The sequence below is a fragment of the Bufo bufo genome, chromosome 3 (genome assembly GCF_905171765.1).
Source record: "Bufo bufo chromosome 3, aBufBuf1.1, whole genome shotgun sequence".
Lineage (NCBI taxonomy): Eukaryota > Metazoa > Chordata > Amphibia > Anura > Bufonidae > Bufo > Bufo bufo.
This window is the reverse complement of record NC_053391.1, coordinates 615,124,428-615,142,172: the sequence shown is the minus strand read 5'-3', so window position 1 is coordinate 615,142,172 and position 17,745 is coordinate 615,124,428. Positions and strand designations below refer to the sequence as shown.

Sequence of the window (17,745 nt, the reverse complement as noted above, 5' to 3'; positions counted from 1 at the left end):
GCACAATCATCCCACACCTTAATCAGATTTTTCAGGTTTAATGTAACTAAAAAAATAATTTGATTTCAATATAGGTTGTATGCCCCTACCACGTGTCACAGATTGGAGCTAGGTGCTTGAAAATTTTATCATTTGCAGATCTTAGCGACACCTGCAACTTCCTAGATTTGCATAAGCTTACGGCTGGTCCTTCGTGGCACTGCAATTTAAAGGGAGTTTGTCATCAGCATTTCACTTTAACCCTTCCCATAGCTCCCTAGCATGCTTACAGTTAATAAAAACTTTACCTTTAGCATCAATCCTGGACTTATAAAACCATCAAAAACGATCTTTATAACATATGCAAATGAGGGCTCGCAAGTGCCCAGGGGCGGCATTACCCTCGTAGGTGCCCTGCTAGCTCAGCCTTTTCATTGCTTCCCCCCGCCACTTCCTTCCCTCCGTCCGCCCATCCTTTCCCTCTGACCGCCTATCTACCAACTTGTTATTCCGCCGAGATCCCGGGCCTGCGCACTTATTCCTTGTACGGCATCACTACGATGCCCATTCCTTGTACGGCATCACAGTAATTAATGCGCATGCGCCGATGGACCGCCTCCTTTGTTGTGTTTTCGCATCGTCAACCGGCGCATGCGCAATAGTTACTGTGATGCCATACAATGTATGGGCATCGCAGTGCGCATGCGCCGGCCAAAGGAATGAGTGCGCAGACGCGGGATCTCGGCGGAATAACAAGTTGGTAGATAGGCGGTCAGAGGGAAAGGATGGGCGGGCGGAGGGTAGGAAGGGGCGGGGGGGAAGCAATGAAAAGGCTGAGCTAGCAGGGCACCTACGAGGGTAAAGACGCCCCTGGGCACTTGCGAGCCCTCATTTGCATATGTTATAAAGATCGTTTTTGATGGTTTTATAAGTCCAGGATTGATGCTAAAGGTAAAGTTTTTATTAACTGTAAGCATGCTAGAGAGCTATGGGAAGGGTTAAAAGAGTGAAATGCTGATGACAGACTCCCTTTAAATACTGAGTAGCGTATAATTTTATGATGCTCAACAGCTAGAATTTACTATGTGACTGACCATCTCGTATTTATGTAAAAGAATTTTGACCCATGTATGAAATACAAAAAGAAGGCTCGTACAGGATCCAGATCTTTGGAGTTTGTCCCAAAGGCTGTATTACACCTGCCGATGATCGTTAGCGACCATCTGGCAGTGTAATACTGCCGCCGATTGTCCAGTGAATGAGCAAACGTTTGTTCATCGGGCAATTGTGATTTTTAAGCACGTTTGCCAGCGGCAGATCATGCTGCCAACTTACGATCTGCCACTAGTAAACCACTATACAGCACGGGGACAAGCGATGGCATAGTGATCGCTCCTCCCCATGCTGCGGAGGAGATTGCTGCCTGTAATAGCAGCGGTCTCCTCCACTAGCGAGCAGGCGATTACTGGGAAGGAACACTTCCCTCCCGACAATCGCTTGCCGTGTCGGCCTGTGTAAGTCAGAACAGTAACGTACCAGCACACATTTACACTAACCTCGGATATGTTCTTGTCGGTCTCTTTTCGTTTCTCTTCCAGCTTCCGCTCAATGCCCACAATCCCGACAGCTTTTATTCTCCCTGTCTTTGTAAGGAAAAACAAAAAGGAAAGAGGAAGGAAGCAGAAAATAGTTCTCACCAGGATTTTTATGAAAGAAATCTTCATAGACTGCAGGATGCAAACTGTATATGTGTATTAATCAGAGGCTGGAGCATTGTAAAAACGTAACCTCCGCTTCCAGCATTCAGGCACTACTCACCCCCATCAGAATTATACCAGAAACTCACACCGGACTGTAAGGGGCTGGTTTCAAGTGGGTTTCTGGTTTTTGTATAGATAAAGCTTAAATCATTGCATAATGAGAAGTTATGCAGCTTGTGCTGCAATTGCCAACCATTTTCAAGATCTCCAATTGCTGACTTGCTATAGAGACAGGCCGCTGGTCTGCCGTGTCTGTTCACTGACTGTTACAGGGACTTATTGCACACACATTTAGCAGCTCCCATTAGTTTCAATGCAAACTGCATAAACCCATTTGCAGTCAGCGCCCTCTAGTGGCGCCCTCTTTGTACTCACCGTAAAATCCTTTTCTCGTAGTAGGCATTGGGGGACACAGCACCATGGGTATATGTCCAACTACCACTAGGAGGCGACACTAGACATAAAAAGTGTTGGCTCCTCCCCGTTGGGCTATACCCTCTCCACAGACACTAGGCAGCTCAGTTTGTACCAAAAGCAGTAGGAGAGAAGAAGAAAGGCAAGGAACCAACAACTCCCGTACCGGGAAAGATCAAGAGACCAGCCCGGAGAAGCTGAAGTAAAACAACATAGGGAGGGATCTGTGTCCCCCAATGCCTACTACGAGAAAAGGATTTTACGGTGAGTACAAAAAATCCAATTTTCTCGTGCATGGCATTGGGGGACACAGCACCATGGGACGTCCCAAAGCAGTCCCCGAGGGTGGGAAGAACAACCATGCCACCTCTGGGCATACAGGTGCGGGGAGAACCATGTGACCCAACAGGAGAAAAGCACGGAATAGGCAGGAAGCCTCATAACAAGGGAGAAACTCCAAGGAGGCCACAGTGACGACTGTCAGCACCCCAGGACAAATGCCTGGGAGAAGGTCCCAAATGCAAGAAGAAGGCAAAGGAACACCCAGCTCAGCCGAAGGCTGGAGGGAAAGTAGGACAGCGACGCGTATCGGATGTACCCAACATCCCAAATGCCTCAGGCGAAAGCACAGACACCCTGAGGAGAACCCCTGAAGGGCCAGGGGAGCAAGGGAAATTGGAATCACTGAAGGCCAAACGAGAGAGTGAAGCTATAGCAAGGCTCACATGTGAGTGGAGCGGGTCTCCTCTCACCTCAAAGCAGGTGAAAAAATTAAATCGCCCTATTGAAAGGAAAAAATCCTAAATGCGCTAAGGGAAACCGCCAACCCCTGGAAGGGGAGGGGGTTGTAAGTAAAAATCAGGAAAAGAGAAAAGACAAGACCTGCATCCCCAACCAGGAGACGAGGAACGAGCCTCTGAAACCAAAATATCGCTGAGAAGCGCAAGACCGGAGAAACTCTGGCGAAACTAATTTTCAGGGAAGAAGGGAACCAGATGCAAGCCCAGGAATCTCAGCAGGAGCACACTGGAGTGAGGGAAGCCATAGCAAGGCTCACATATGAAGGGAGCAGGACTCCCCCCACTGCAAAGCAGGTGATGAAGTTAAACGTCCTATTGGAAAGTGAAAACCCCCAAAGGCGCTAAGGGAAACCGCCAACCCTTGGAAAGGGAGGAGGTAGGAAGTAAGGGCCAGGTAAAAAGAAAAAAACGAGATTTTTGTATAACTTACCAGTAAAATCTCTTTCTCGCTCTTTCCTTGGGGGACACAGAAGACCTTGGGTATAGCTCATCTCCCTAGGAGGCGTGACACTAAGTGAAGACTGTTAAGCCCCTCCTCCACAGCTATACCCTCAGCCTGGAGAGAGAGAGACTGCCAGTTGCGTGTCCAAGTAGTGAGAAAAGGCAAAGTCCAAAAAGTGGAACCAACAAGCCAACTACCCAAAGGGTAAAACAAACTCGGAAACAGTCAGAGAAGAACAAAGAATGGGTGGGTGCTGTGTCCCCCAAGGAAAGAGCGAGAAAGAGATTTTACTGGTAAGTTATACAAAAATCTCGTTTTCTCGCCCAGTTTCCTTGGGGGACACAGAAGACCTTGGGACGTTCAAAAGCAGTCCAAAGGGGGAGGGACCACAGCACCAAGGCGAAGCACCCGAAGGCAACAAAAAACCGCCGCCTGCAGGCCAGGCGGCCCAAGGCAGCATACGCGAAGGCCGAGTATGCACCCTGTAGAACTCGGTAAGGTGTGCAAGGAAGACCAGTGACCACCTTACAAATGCATGGCCGAAGCCTAATGCCTCCAGCCCAGGAAAAACCGACAGCTCTGGCAAAATGAATGGTGACACCAAAAGCAGAACCCTGCCCTTGGTGCGACAACCACGGCAAGAGCCACACTGAGAAAGCGGAGGAAAGCCACCCTGGAGGCCCTCAACCCTTTGCGCGGACCTCCTGGGAACACAAGAGACCGAACGTCGACAAGAGTCGGAGATCTCCAAGTAAAAAAACTGCAAGACCCAAACAACGTCCAAATCGGTGAAGTGTCCGTTCCCGGGGGTGGGAAGGGGAGGACGACTGCCTCAATGAAATGAAGGACAAACACCACCTTCAGAAGGAAGGAAGAGACGGAATGGAGAACAGCCCTGTCCTGGGGGAAGACAGAAGGCTCGGAACAAGAAGGGCCGCCACTCAGGCACCAGTCAGAGACACGATGGCTACAGAAACCCAACCGTACAGGACAGAAGGAGTAGAGAGGACTTCTGTACCGGCTCCAAGGAAAAATTGGAGCGCCAAGAGCCCAGTATGTAGTTCCCAGGACGGTAACGGAGGGCAGTACAAAGGAACCGAAGAGCCGCTCCATGGAAGAAGTTCCTGACAGGCCCAGAGGGTCGGGGAACGCTGAAAGAGGAAGGACAGGAACGACACTTGATACCTCAAGCAACGGAGTCCCAGCCCCAGGTCCAGGCCGAGCTGGAGAAAGACAGAACCATGGAGAGAGAAAGGCAGAGTGGGGGAACGCCCAGCTTCCCACAGAACCCCAGGTAAAGTCCTAAGTCCTACCACAGATCCTGGACGAAAACTCGGCTAGAAGCGAACACTAGCGAGCTCACTAGAGTCGCCTGGGCAAGCGGGCGAAAACCCAATGATCAGTAACACGGGCAGAACAGTCGGTAGAACTGGTCCCGTCGGCCCCGAACAATGTTGTCCCGTATCCACCCGGAGTGGGGGAGCAGACGGACAGGAACCGAAGGGTCCGCCCAGCAACCGCCCGATGCCAGACAAGACAGGCTAAAGCCCAAGCCGATGTAGCCACCACAGGAAAGACGGACTAAATGGTAGTCCTCCCAAGTTACCGAGAAGGTAAATCCATAGCAGAAACATTGCCTAGAATGGAAAAAACGCAATCTGCACCCAGCGGGAGGACAGAACGCGGTAGACCCGTTAGATAGGTACACAGCTAGTACAGTCAGTGTGGACAAGACACCAGAACCATCCACCTGAACAACCATGCTCTTCCCAGAGGGGAGGGCAGAGAAGGAACATCCTCTGAAGCGTGGCCGGAACAGAAGCCACATCGGAGAGATCCGTACCGAGTGGGAGCCAAACAGAACCGGCGAGAAAAGGCAGTCGAGACAGAGGCCGGGATAACACCCTCCAAAAGAAAGGAGGAGTGGGCATAGAGAAGCCATAGGACAGCTCAAAAGCAGAACCCCGCTACACTGAGACGCCCGGTTCACCGCTTCGCAGAAGGCGAATATCCTGAAGAACTCAAGGTGGATGTCCTCCGGACCTGGGTAAGCGAGCACCCAAGAGAAGTTGGGTGACCTTTCCCAAGAAGAGCGGCCCGAACCTGGTAGAAGGAAATAGTAGTAGGCGAGGGGACCGTAGTCCCGCCAGAGCCAACATAGAATGCGAAGGGCGCTGCAGACAGCACTCTCGACCATGTGACCACTAGCGCAGGGAAACAATGCTGCGGGAAGACGAATGGGTACGTGTCTAGGAACCACGAACACTCCCCGGCGGAAGGGCCAACGAAATGAATGAGCACCGCCCAGCTCGGAGCAGTAGCGAGCAGGTAGAGGCCGTCTACTTATATATAAGGCATTCATTTATTGTTTGTTGGACAACACCTTTAGGCTTACACAGGTGGACAGAATGATCTCTTTAGAGAATAGTGCAAGGCTTGCTGCAAACACCATCTCCCAAAAAAATATGTCGCAGGAGGAAAGGAGGGATACGTACGAGTAGCCCGTAAGCAGTGAGAAGGCCAACCCACCTACGGGACGAGAAGGTATACACGGCCCAAACAACGCACAAAAACGTCCACTCACTGCAAAAATATCACTCAGCGAAGGCCAGCCAGAGTGCCACAGTATCTACGGAAGTGCAAAGTGCAAACTGAAAAGGAGTTATGCACAAGGCTAGTATGGTATGCGATGGAACGCAAAACTGACCGCCCCGAAAGGGGGGAAATGTACCTGGCAAATTGCAGTCGGCAAGGGTGCAAAAGCCCGCCCCAAAAAAAGGGGGGAATGCCCAAAGCCGTACCTACGTCAGAGAAGTAGGGCATACCATACTTCGCCCCGAAGGGCGCCATGCACATAGCCACACAGTATCCAGCAGGAATGCAGGAGGTCCACCTAGTGAAAGGGGGACATGCACAGGGCTATCCTAGCATTAAGTGAGTGTGCAACAACTCACCCAACACCGAAACTTCGTGAGAGTGTAACTACTCCCAATGAAGGGGAACATGTGCAAGTCCAATACGGCACATACAAGGACAGCCTTGGATCTCGTGAGCGTGCAAAATTCCGCCCAAGGAATGAGGGGTGGTCACGCACAAGGCCAGCACGGTATCCAATGGGAGCGCAAGCGTTCCACCCATGTTAGAGGGCCATGCTCAAGGCCAGCAACGTATCCGGTGAGAGTGTAGTATGCCGCCCAGAAAAGAGGGGGGGGGGTCATGCACACGGTCAGCATCGCATCCAGGGAGAGTGCGATCAGCCGGTGAGAATGTGTGCATGTCACCTGAAGGAGGCGTGCCCATGGCCGGCAGCGAATCCAGTGAGAGTGCGTACACCGCCCACGGAAGAGGGGTCATGCATATGGCCGGCAGCGGATCCAGTGAGAGTGCAAGCACCCCGCCATGTATGGGGTTCATGCACATGGCCAACAACGTACCGGCGAGAGAACATCACCGACCGAGGGAGTGTATGTATACCGCCACAGGGAAAATCCAATGAGAGTGCATCATACCACCTATGGAAAGTGGTCATGCACATGGCTGGCAGTGAATCCAGTGAGAGTGCCAATGCCGTCCACGGAAGGGAGTCATGCCTATGGGCGTCAGCGAAATCAGAGAGTGCAGCATTCCGCCTATGGAAGGGGGTCACGCACATGATCGGCAACGAATCCAGTGAGAGTGCAGCGTTCCACCAATGGAAAGGGATCGTGCACATGGCCAGCACCGTATCTGGTGAGAGTGCAGTATTCCGCCTAAGAAAAAAGGGGTCATGCACAGATCGCAACGAATCTAGTGAGAGTGTAGCGTTCGCCTATGGAAGGAGGTCGTGCACATGGCCAGCACCGTATCCGGTGAAACTGCAGTAGTCCGCCAATGAAAGGGGGATCATGCACAAGGCCAAACCGTAGCCAGGGAGAGTACAGTATCCCGCCCAGGAGGGGGGTCCCGCACATGGCAGTACCATAACTGAAGAGGGTGACGAATGCTGCCTACAGAAAGGGCCGCATGCACTTGACCAGCGCCGTATCGTGAGAGAGGGCTAGGAGGGTAAAATGACCCTGGCAGCGCCGCAGCCGGGGAGTGCGACATGCCGCCTAGGGAAGGGGGGCATGTACTGACATGAGGCTGCAGCGTCCTGTGCAGCCCACAAGTTATATATATAAAAAAAAATATTTTTTTTTTTTTTTTTTTCTATATATATATATATATAATATATAAATATATATATATATATATATAACAGAAAGGGGAGCCACCTACAGGAGCACTGGGGGGTTCCATACAGGCCCATCTGAAGTCGGCCTGTACCCAAAGGGTTAAACAGGGATCCGGCCAGGAGGGCGGCGCTGCGATCCCCTGGGGGCAGCCATACAGGCCCATCTGAAGCCGGCCTGTACCGCGGCGCTGCGATCCCCTGGGGGCACCCATACAGGCCATCTGAAGCCGGCCTGTACCCAAAGGGTTAACAGGGATCCGGCCTGGAGGGCGGCGCTGCGATCCCCTGGGGGCGGGGGGAACCTCCCGGCGGGAAGAATTCCCGCCTGGAGAAGTTCCAGCCCCCTCCAACAGAGGCCGGAATTTTGCGGCCTAGTAATTGTAGGCCGTGAAGCCGGGGCCTAAATTATTAGCGGCGCCCGGCTGACCGGGGCCGCACAGTATTCAAGTACCGGCCGGGGAACGAAGCGGCGCATGCACATGCCGGCCGCGGGTGCCCACCCCCGCGGGCCGGAAGAGCCGGGGACCCGGATAGAGCGCCGGGATCGCGGCCGTAAAGCCTGCGGTGCCCGGCCGACCGGAATGTTCCGACGGTCGGCCTGGGGCTGTTGAAGCATAGCGCTCATATTGCAGGCCGCGGGTGCCCACCCCGCTGCCCAGAAGCGAGGACCCTGCGCTCGGCAGCCATTTTACCCATGGAGCGGGCCCTGGCTTATAACAGCGCACCCTGTGGCCAACAGCCACAACCACCTTGCCCTTGGGCCGGTGCCCGTGAGGGCAGAGGAGGGTCAGGAGCAGCAAGGCTCTGGCCCTGAAGCAGTAGCCGGTAAGAGGGAGGGGGACCCTGAGACCGGGTGCCTGTGAGGGTGGGACGCCTGCATAACCCCTCAGTCAGGGGCAGCTAGTTGCGGACCACTGCAGCTCCCCAGGCATTCTTCTTGTAGGGAGAAGGGTGCCAATGACCTATGGAGGCCAGGAGAGAGGGAGCAGAATGTCGCCCTGCGGCAGCCCAGGGGCCAGCCTAGGTCTAGCAGGGACAGAAGGGTCCATAGGCCCAGTATAGGGTCAGGCACGCAGGAGACCGGGGGGGACATTGGGCTGGAGCAGCCAATCTCTCACCATAGACGTCTTCACCCTCGGTCCGTTCCAGCAGGGTCGCCCCTTCAGCTACTGCACCGTAGTGGCAGGACGCTGGAAGGGGGACTTGGCGTGCGGGCGACCCTTGCGCTGGCGGGATGTAGGGGAGCTGGGCTGCCCTGATCCACCTTGCCTTCTGTGGGGGAGGCAGCCGTGCGGGTGACCGGCACTGGCGCAGCTCAACCCCGGGAGAAACAGAGAGGTCTAGTGCGTCTCTGTTGTCCCTGATGATCTGGAACAAAAAGAAAAGAAAAAAGTAAAAATCTAAAATTTAAACAAGGAGAAACCAGCCCTGCAGAGCAGGGAGTGTCTTGCCTCCTTGGACACTAAGCAAAAAACTGGCAGTCTCTCTCTCCAGGCTGAGGGTATAGCTGTGGAGGAGGGGCTTAACAGCTTTCACTTAGTGTCACGCCTCCTATGGAGATGAGCTATACCCAAGGTCTTCTGTGTCCCCCAAGGAAACTGGGCGAGAAAATAAAATAAAAAAAGTAACAGGATGACCTGCACAAAAAAGCAGGTCAGGTCTGCCTCCTAAGGACACTAGAACAAAACTGAGCTGCCTAGTGTCTGTGGAGAGGGTATAGCCCAACGGGGAGGAGCCAACACTTTTTATGTCTAGTGTCGCCTCCTAGTGGTAGTTGGACATATACCCATGGTGCTGTGTCCCCCAATGCCATGCACGAGAAATACACACTCAAAACCGAGGTAAAGTGGCTGCATGTTGCACACTAAGGAGGGTGGAAACAAAGCCACAGCATCCAGGAATGCGACCGCATTTGGAGGGTACAGGTCCTCAACCTGTAAGGTAGAAAAAAGGCTGTGTAGTGCAGAGATACGACCAGAGAGGTGCAATGGGTACAGAATCTGGAGATGGCAGAGGTACTAGGTCTAAGATTAGAGCGATGAGGCCACATGGAGCACCCTAGGACCAGAGAAGTGCAACGGCTGCCACGTTAGCTATGGCACCTATATTTCGCTCTGGAAAAATAGGGCCGCACGGTACCACAAGGAACGACAGGTGCACACCACAACTAGGTAAGTGCAATGGCAACTGAAGAATGCCCTCTATTTCACCTAAAAGAGGGAAACAGGGCCGCATGTCACACCATAGAGCCCGACAGGTGTAACGGCCTGCAGCATCAGAGGCGGTGCAGGAACTCACCTAAGAAGGGAGTAAGATGGCTGTTTGGTGCACAGTAGATGAGGTTGCAGTGCAACGGCACTACAAAGTGGCCTCAATATCTCGTCCAGTAAGGGAGAAAATAGTGCCGCAAGGTACACTATAAGCCCAGACAGGAGCAACGGCAACAGCTCCTGGAGATAGAGAAGTTAAATAAAAATGAAGGGCACAAGGTGGCAGACTGGTGCCCACTAGAACCAAACAGAGGCAATTGCACAGCAATTGAGAGTGGCCTCTAAATCTCGCCGAGAAGGGAGAAATAGTGCCGCACGGAACACAATAGAGCCCGCCAGGGATATTGGATACAGCATCAGGAGATGGTGTAGGGACTCTACCCATGAAGGGAGCAAGGTGGCTGGAAACAGACAGGTGCAATTGCTACGGCAATTGAAGGCGGCCTGTGTATTTCGCCCGGTAGGGGGAAATAGTGCCGCATGGAACATCTAACCAGTCAGCAGGAACTCTACCTGCGAAAGTAACAAGGCAGCTGGAAACAGACAGATGTAATCGCCACGGCATAGAAGCCGGCCTGTATACTCTGGTACAGGCACTACAAAAGAACCTTTAGAGGCAGAGAAGGGGAGCCAACCCTACAAGTGGCGTTTGCCTGAAAGATCAGCATGCCTAGAACATAGCCCCTGGATAGGGGAACCAGGAAGGTCTGTCGTGCACAGCCTACGAGGGCGTACATACCAGAGACACCGCGTAGGTGTCCCAGATGCTAAGGACGGTGACGGCTGCCTTACCTGTGCGATAATTACCTGTGCAGGCAGGAGAGCGCCATCCGAAAGTCCACTAGAGGGGCACCAAACCTGGGTAGGGTAGGTACCACCATGCACGTTTGACTTGACCACGCAGAGGGATTCTGCACAGTGGAAGACCGCCTGATGCTCTGTTCCGAGGGAATCGGTGCAGAGGTGTCCCCGGAGGCAACTGACAGAGAAGGCTTCGTCACCAGCCTCCGGCCTGTCCTGGGGGACCCGAGGAGGGGTGGAAGCTAGTTGAAACCACACGAGGTTGGTCCATGGGCTACTCCTTGCGTGACCCAGTATCTGAGCGTGAGCGTGGCTCGGGGGGGAAAGGAGACCGCAATTTGTAGGTAGCGCTACAGTGACTCCGCCAGGGATTGGGCGAGTCAGGCAAGGTTCCCATGGAACGACATGGGAGGAAGCCCACTCAGGGGGGACCTACACACAAAAGGGTGGGAGGGGGGACAAGGCGACCACGTGGAAACCTCTGAAGACAACGGACGCACGTAAATACGTGGCGATCCGATAGGGAGGCTGGGAGAGGAGGCCCCATAGAGCAGCAGGGCTGTCCTATCTGACCCCGGATGTCACGTCCCCCAAGAGGTGCTGCAGCAGCTATAGAGCAGTGGAAGGGCTGCAGGAGAATGCAGCAATAGAGAGGGGAGGGAAGGAAAAGAGCCTGTGGAGAAATTCAGCCAGAGGCTGCCTACCAGACCCCAGTAACTGTGCAGCGCACCCCAAGCTGGAGACCAGAAGATGGCGTCCGGAGAGTGCAGGAGCCGACAGCCGGATGAAGAAACGCCCCTCAGAGAGAGAGAAGGAACCTGGGGCTGGACTGGCAGGCAGGAGAGGCCCCTCCCAGGCTCCCCCCACGGAGGGGAGGAGACAGAGTAAGCCCGGGAAGGTCAGAAAGTGGGCGGTGTTTGCGGCCTAGTAGGCCCGAAAAGCCGGGGACTAAATTAGTGAAGCGCGGCCCGAAAAAACGGCCGCGATCGCGATAGTGCCCCGGAGAAGCCGCGACGAACGGGGGCCAGGTGGGGGGGGAGAACAGAAGAAGCGACCCCCAGAGAGAGAAAAACGGAAGGCCAGGGGGCTTCTGGGGCCAGGACTACAGCAGAGAGTAAAAGTGACTGTTGGGGCCTGAACCTACAACCTGCTGTATCAGAGGCAAGGCTTATCAGAGGCAAAGGCACTTATCAGAGGCAAGGCTCCCACACAGCAATGGAGCTGTATCAAATATGGGGGAAGGGGGGAGAGGAGGGAACGCACCCAGGCCCGGGAGGGAGGGAGACCCTAAACTAAAATACTCACCCTCAGACGTCTTCAGGCGCAGCAGTAACCACCCCCTCGGCGGACTCAACACGGGAACCGTGGGACTACGGAATTCCACTGCGGAAGCAGATTTGGGGACTGGGTGGCTGCCAGGTACCTGAGTACGCGCCCGCAGGGGGGCAACTAAAGTGGAACACGATGGAGCCACCCCTGCCGCAGGCCGAAACCTGCAGAGAAAGAAAAAATGATTAAAGAAAAATAAAATAAAAAAGTAGCAGGATGACCTGCACAAAAAAGCAGGTCAGGTCTGCCTCCTACGGACACTAGAACAAAACTGAGCTGCCTAGTGTCTGTGGAGAGGGTATCGCCCAACGGGGAGGAGCCAACACTTTTTATGTCTAGTGTCGCCTCCTAGTGGTAGTTGGACATATACCCATGGTGCTGTGTCCCCCAATGCCATGCACGAGAATATTGTATTGTATATTTTTGGGAAATTCTTTATTTTTTGTATTTTTCAATGGCACAAAAGGGACAAGAAAGAAGGAAAAAAAAACTGAGTATGATAGAAATTAGGCATGAATTATCACCTTCCCAACAGATGTATGTATTATGTGATAGATAAGGAAAGGGGCAAGGGGAAATATAAAGGGTATTAAGGCTAAAAAAATAATTTACTTTAAAGAGGACCTGTCACCACTCCTGACATGCCTGTTAATAGCTTAATGCTTTCCCCATGTAATAACAATTCTGGACCATCTATTCTTATGGTTCTATGTTGTGCCATTCCTTTATTATTCCTGCTAGAAGTCTGCAGTAAAGGTGTGAACCAGTCTCCCTGTATCCAATCAGTGCTGCCATGGTCAAACTGTGCAGGGACCTAGTCATGGAGCCCCTTAGAATCCAAGGATGGGATGTGGTGGTATTACAGAGAAGTTGAATCCCTAGGCGTGCGGTAGAAGAGTATGGTCGGTTTTTGAGTCTACGAGTTAATTGGGGTAAGTCAAGTTTATATTTAATAGAGGAGGTAGATCCGGTGTATATTCTGCCACGATCTACACTACAAGTGGTGGAGTACTGTAGATACTTAGGGACTGTGATTCACAGGGGTGTTTCTAAATTCTATCGTCTAAACGTGGTCCCAACTATGGAAAACATCACAGGTAAAACTGAGACATGGGAAAATCTACCATTACCTTTAGTGGGTCGTATTAGTATCTTCAAAATGGTACTGCTTCCAAGTTACTTTACTTCTATAGGGCGACACCTTCGAAGCTGCCCAAGGCTCACTTTACTGCGATTGATAAAATATTGTCACTAATGTCATTTGTATTAGCCGACATGGATCCACAGACTATAGCCTTGTGCTGGCCGTGCTGTGAACCGCAAATTGCGGTTCACAATGCACGGGCAAAGACATTCACTTAATGGGGTCCGCGATCCGTCCGTCCCGCAAAAAGATAGGACAAAGTTCTATCTTTTTGGGGAATGGAACCCATTCAAGTAAACGGGGTCCGCATCCGTGTATTGTAGCCCCGCCATATGCGGACCACAATACGGCCATGGGCAGCACATGGTCGTGTGCAAGAGGCCTATATCTTACTCCTGGAGGTCTGTCCACAATGTTTAAACTGCCAGACCCTAGCTGCACCAGGTGTGCTGCGGACACCAGCTCCTTTGATTCACATGATTTGGCACTGCCCAGTTAGACAGGTGTATTGGTCGGAGATCCTTGCTTTTCATGTTTCTGAACTGGGTTTCCCGGGAGAGCGGTCCCCCATGGCTTGTCTATTAGGGTTAGTTTCTCATCTCATACCTACTAAATACGGTAGAATATTGTAACCGTCTCATGTTTATGCCAGGAAAACTATACTACTGAATTGGATACCTACCCTTCAGCAATGGGTGCGATTGATCAATATTGTATAAATTGGTGAATGTAAAGAGACGGATTCCTGATCGTTTCTTTAAGATCTGGGACCCATGGATTCAAGCCCAAACTGTGCTACCTTGCAGCTTATAAGGGAGTCTTGCAAGAAGAGAGTGTGAATGTTACGTAGTGCTTGGTATTATTTTCTATAAATGTCAGGACTGGCTATATAGAAATTTGGATTGTGAACCCATTTCTTTCTTATGTTTCTGTATACGCAATGATATCTGATGGGTGCTATTTGTTTTTGACTTGAGGCCAAAAAAAAAAAAAAAAAAAAAATATATCGCCATTTCACGTGGATATAATTATATACAAAAACTAACTTTTTGATAACTTCTTAGCACCCATGTAAAGAACATTTAGACCAAAATAAAAATTATTTTGAAATGCCCTTGAAGCATGAACATTTAGGGGCAGCACTGATTGGATAGTGTCAGACTGTCAATCTGGGATACAGGCCAGGGCATCTTACTGATGACCTAAAGTACAGGGTGTTATCCAAGCGTCCATTCATTCTTCTTCACATAAATGTGAAATGCACCAGGCTGAAGACAATCCATACATTATACGGCATTAGCTCTTACATAGCAGAACACATCTGCCTGAGAGGAATATGCTACATCAAAGCAATGGTAGCTCATTAAAGGGGTTGTCTCATCTGAGACAATGGGGCACATCGCTAGGATATGCCCCCATCGTCTTATAAGTGCAGGTCCCACTGCTGGGACTTGCACCTATATCGAGAACGGAACGGGCCAAAGAGGTGGCTGGAGGACTCCGGTCCGGCCACCACCATGCGCTCTCCCCATAGAAGTGAATGGGAGCACACAGCGCATGACCGGCCACCGCTACCATTCACTTCTATGGGCCCGATGGAAACAGCCAAGCCAGTGCTCCATATAAATTAATGGAGGGCAGCTGCGCATTTAGAAGATCGGTGTGGGTCCCAGTGGTGGGGACAATGGGGATATATCCTAGTGAAATGCCCCCATTGTCTCAGATGAGACAACCCTTTAAAGGGGTATTCCAATATAAAAAGTTATCCTTTCTTAGCCTTCTATAACCGGAATACTCCTTTAAGCTTCCCTTATTTCCTGAGGTCTAATGAGGAAGATGAATCACAGATAAATAAGGCAAGCCAACTATATGCAGCTTCAGGCAGAAGATGAACTTGTTGCAGAAGCCTGTATAGGCAAAGGAAGCTCGCTATTCTACATTTATTCTGCCTAAAACAGTGATGTAGCATCACTGCATAACTAATCACATCAAGGAAAATTGGATATCAGCATCTGGACCTCCACTGATAGTAATCTCTCAGATGTTTCAATGACATGTCAGAAGTTTTTAAAGGGGTTTGTGATCAGAATTAACCCTATTAAACTAGCTGACATTAGCGATGTGCTAATGTCAAGCTAAACCTAACTAGCCTATTCCTACTTTTATCTATGCCCCAGTTACTCCAGAAATATAACTTTTATAGTATGCCAATCAGCCTCTAGGTGCCCTGCTACACTAGATTAACAGGGCCAGGCAACGTTGGTCTCCTACTGCCGGCCCCCGTCTGCGCCATCCCGTTCAGTAATTATGCCTACGGTTTAATGTCTATTTATGAAGCAGAAAATCTGTGATGTATTGTATAATGAACATTAAGTTTTAGTATAAGATAATCAATTAGACACATGTATTGTACTATGTTAAATATTATGAAGGACGTCAATGCATCTATTATCTTATATATTTCTCACTAGTAATGCATACACTCCAAAAGAATGATGAGAAGAATTTTAAGTGTAAACTTTGTTAGTAAGATAGTGTTATTTTAACTAACAATCAATCAACCGTTGGAGTAACAGATAACAGAGGAGACACACATGTCTGAGAGTACAAGGTCCTTTATATTCTTATCGGTACATAAATTTGAGTGTATGGGAAAAGTCTAAATGGTACCACAAAGTCTATGCCTTAATTGGTTTATGTGACAAAGATAATCCCTCATCTCTGATTTAGGATTCCATATATTGTGTATAGAATGTAAGAGAAATCAGACCTGGACAGTTAACCCTCAATAGTGATGATGCTAGTAGCTTATGCAATAGTGCCACCTAGGTATGAATAGGTAACATTGCCACAACAGTTGAAATGCATTCTGGGTTATATAGTGACATCACAGTCATTATATGTACACACCTAACTGACAATGATTGGAAACTCCAAGTTATGAAGGTGTGTCTAACTGATAAGTTTGTGATCATAAACCACACACACAGGAAGGGGGAAAAAAAACAAGAAAAAAAAAAAAAAAAAAAAAAAAACAACAGGGAGCAACAGAGACACAGAGAAACAAAGAAAGAAAGGAGAGACCCCAAAAGAAAAAAATAAATGATCAGAACGGACTTTAGAGCTGACTTCCCTTAGACTGCATATAAACTGCATTCTCGGGTAACGTATAACTATTATGTGTAGTATTGATTGAAATAATTGGCCTGATATTTAGAAACTTCCTGCTTTATTGCGGATGTGTAATGTTAGATGTACTAAATCAATATTATCACGATTCAGTAAAGATTTATATTACTGAATAAAAGATCTAATATTGATATCAGAGAGAATTTCCGATTGGAATATTCATTCTATAGTCATATCAGGCTTGATAATTTGTAACTTATGTAGCAATACTAGGGTTATTGCGGGTATCGAAATATCGATACGATACCATGATTTGACATTAATCGATACTAGGCTGCCCTACGGCGCAGCCTAGCATCAGAGAACATGGAGCGCGTTTGCTGTCAGCGCTCATGTTCCCTCGGCAGCACAGGGGAGAAGAACTCACTCTCTCCCTCCCCCTGTGCCGCCACTGCCAATAAGAAGACAGAGGGGTGGAGGAGGGGAGGGCGCACTGCGCCACCAATGATAGTTAACCTTTAATACAGGAGGCAGGTGCCGGCAGCAGAATCACCTAGCCGGCACCCTGCCTCTGACATGGAGCTGCGATCAGCGGCAGTTAACCCCTCAGGTGCAGCACCTGAGGGGTTAACTGCCGCTGATCTGCTGCCGGCACCCGCCCTTCTGTAAAGGTTAATTATCATTGATGGCGCAGTGTGCCCCCTCCAGTATTAAAATCATTGGTGTCAGTGGCCACAGGGTCCCCTCCCCTTCTCATTGGTGGCAGTGGCAGCTTCTGATCGGAGCCCCAGCAGTGTAATCCTGGGGCTCCGATCGGTTACCATGGCCAGCCAGGACATTACTAAAGCCCTGGCTGCCATGCTAATCTCTCTGCTGCTCCGTGTGTACTATACACAACCCTAAGCAATACTACCCGATATCCGACATTGGTCATAGTTTGAGCAGAGCAAGGGTTCGTATCTGTCCTTATCACTATTGTGTTGATTTCATAATTGTTGTCGGGATGCTTGTATTACATTTTTATGTTTGAGGAGGCGATATGGAATGCTGGTAGTCGAGTTAGAGCCATCTTGTGGCGAATTTTGGGTACTGCATATCACTGTGTTATTGCATATTATTGAGTTTTTCTATTTTTGTACTTTCTTTTATATAAAAGCACTTGCTTTATATCCCCGACAGTACGTTCGTTTATAGGGTTAATTCTGGTGACAGAAACCCTTTAAAAAAGATTTTTGCCTTTTAAAGAGGACCTGTCACCTCTCCTGACATGTCTGCTTGAAGCAACTAGTTGCATTCTCCCATGTAATAATTCTAGAGCATTATTATTATTTATTATTAAAGCGCCAATTTATTCCATGGTGATGTACATATGAAAAGGGGGCATACATACATACATAATACAGACAATTGCACTAAGCAGGAACAAGACGAGTTACAAACTGGTACAGAAGGAGAGAGGGCCCT

The 17,745-nt window shown here is 50.1% G+C and overlaps 1 protein-coding gene across 1 annotated transcript in view; it reads right to left on the bottom strand.

The window, feature by feature from the left end:
* VPS36 (vacuolar protein sorting 36 homolog) overlaps positions 1-17,745 on the bottom strand; it is a 59,048-nt gene that overhangs the window by 26,282 nt on the left and 15,021 nt on the right. Inside the window, exon 6 of the mRNA XM_040426071.1 lies at positions 1,536-1,622. Coding sequence (XP_040282005.1) covers positions 1,536-1,622 — 87 coding nt within the window. The remainder of the gene's footprint in view (positions 1-1,535; positions 1,623-17,745) is intronic.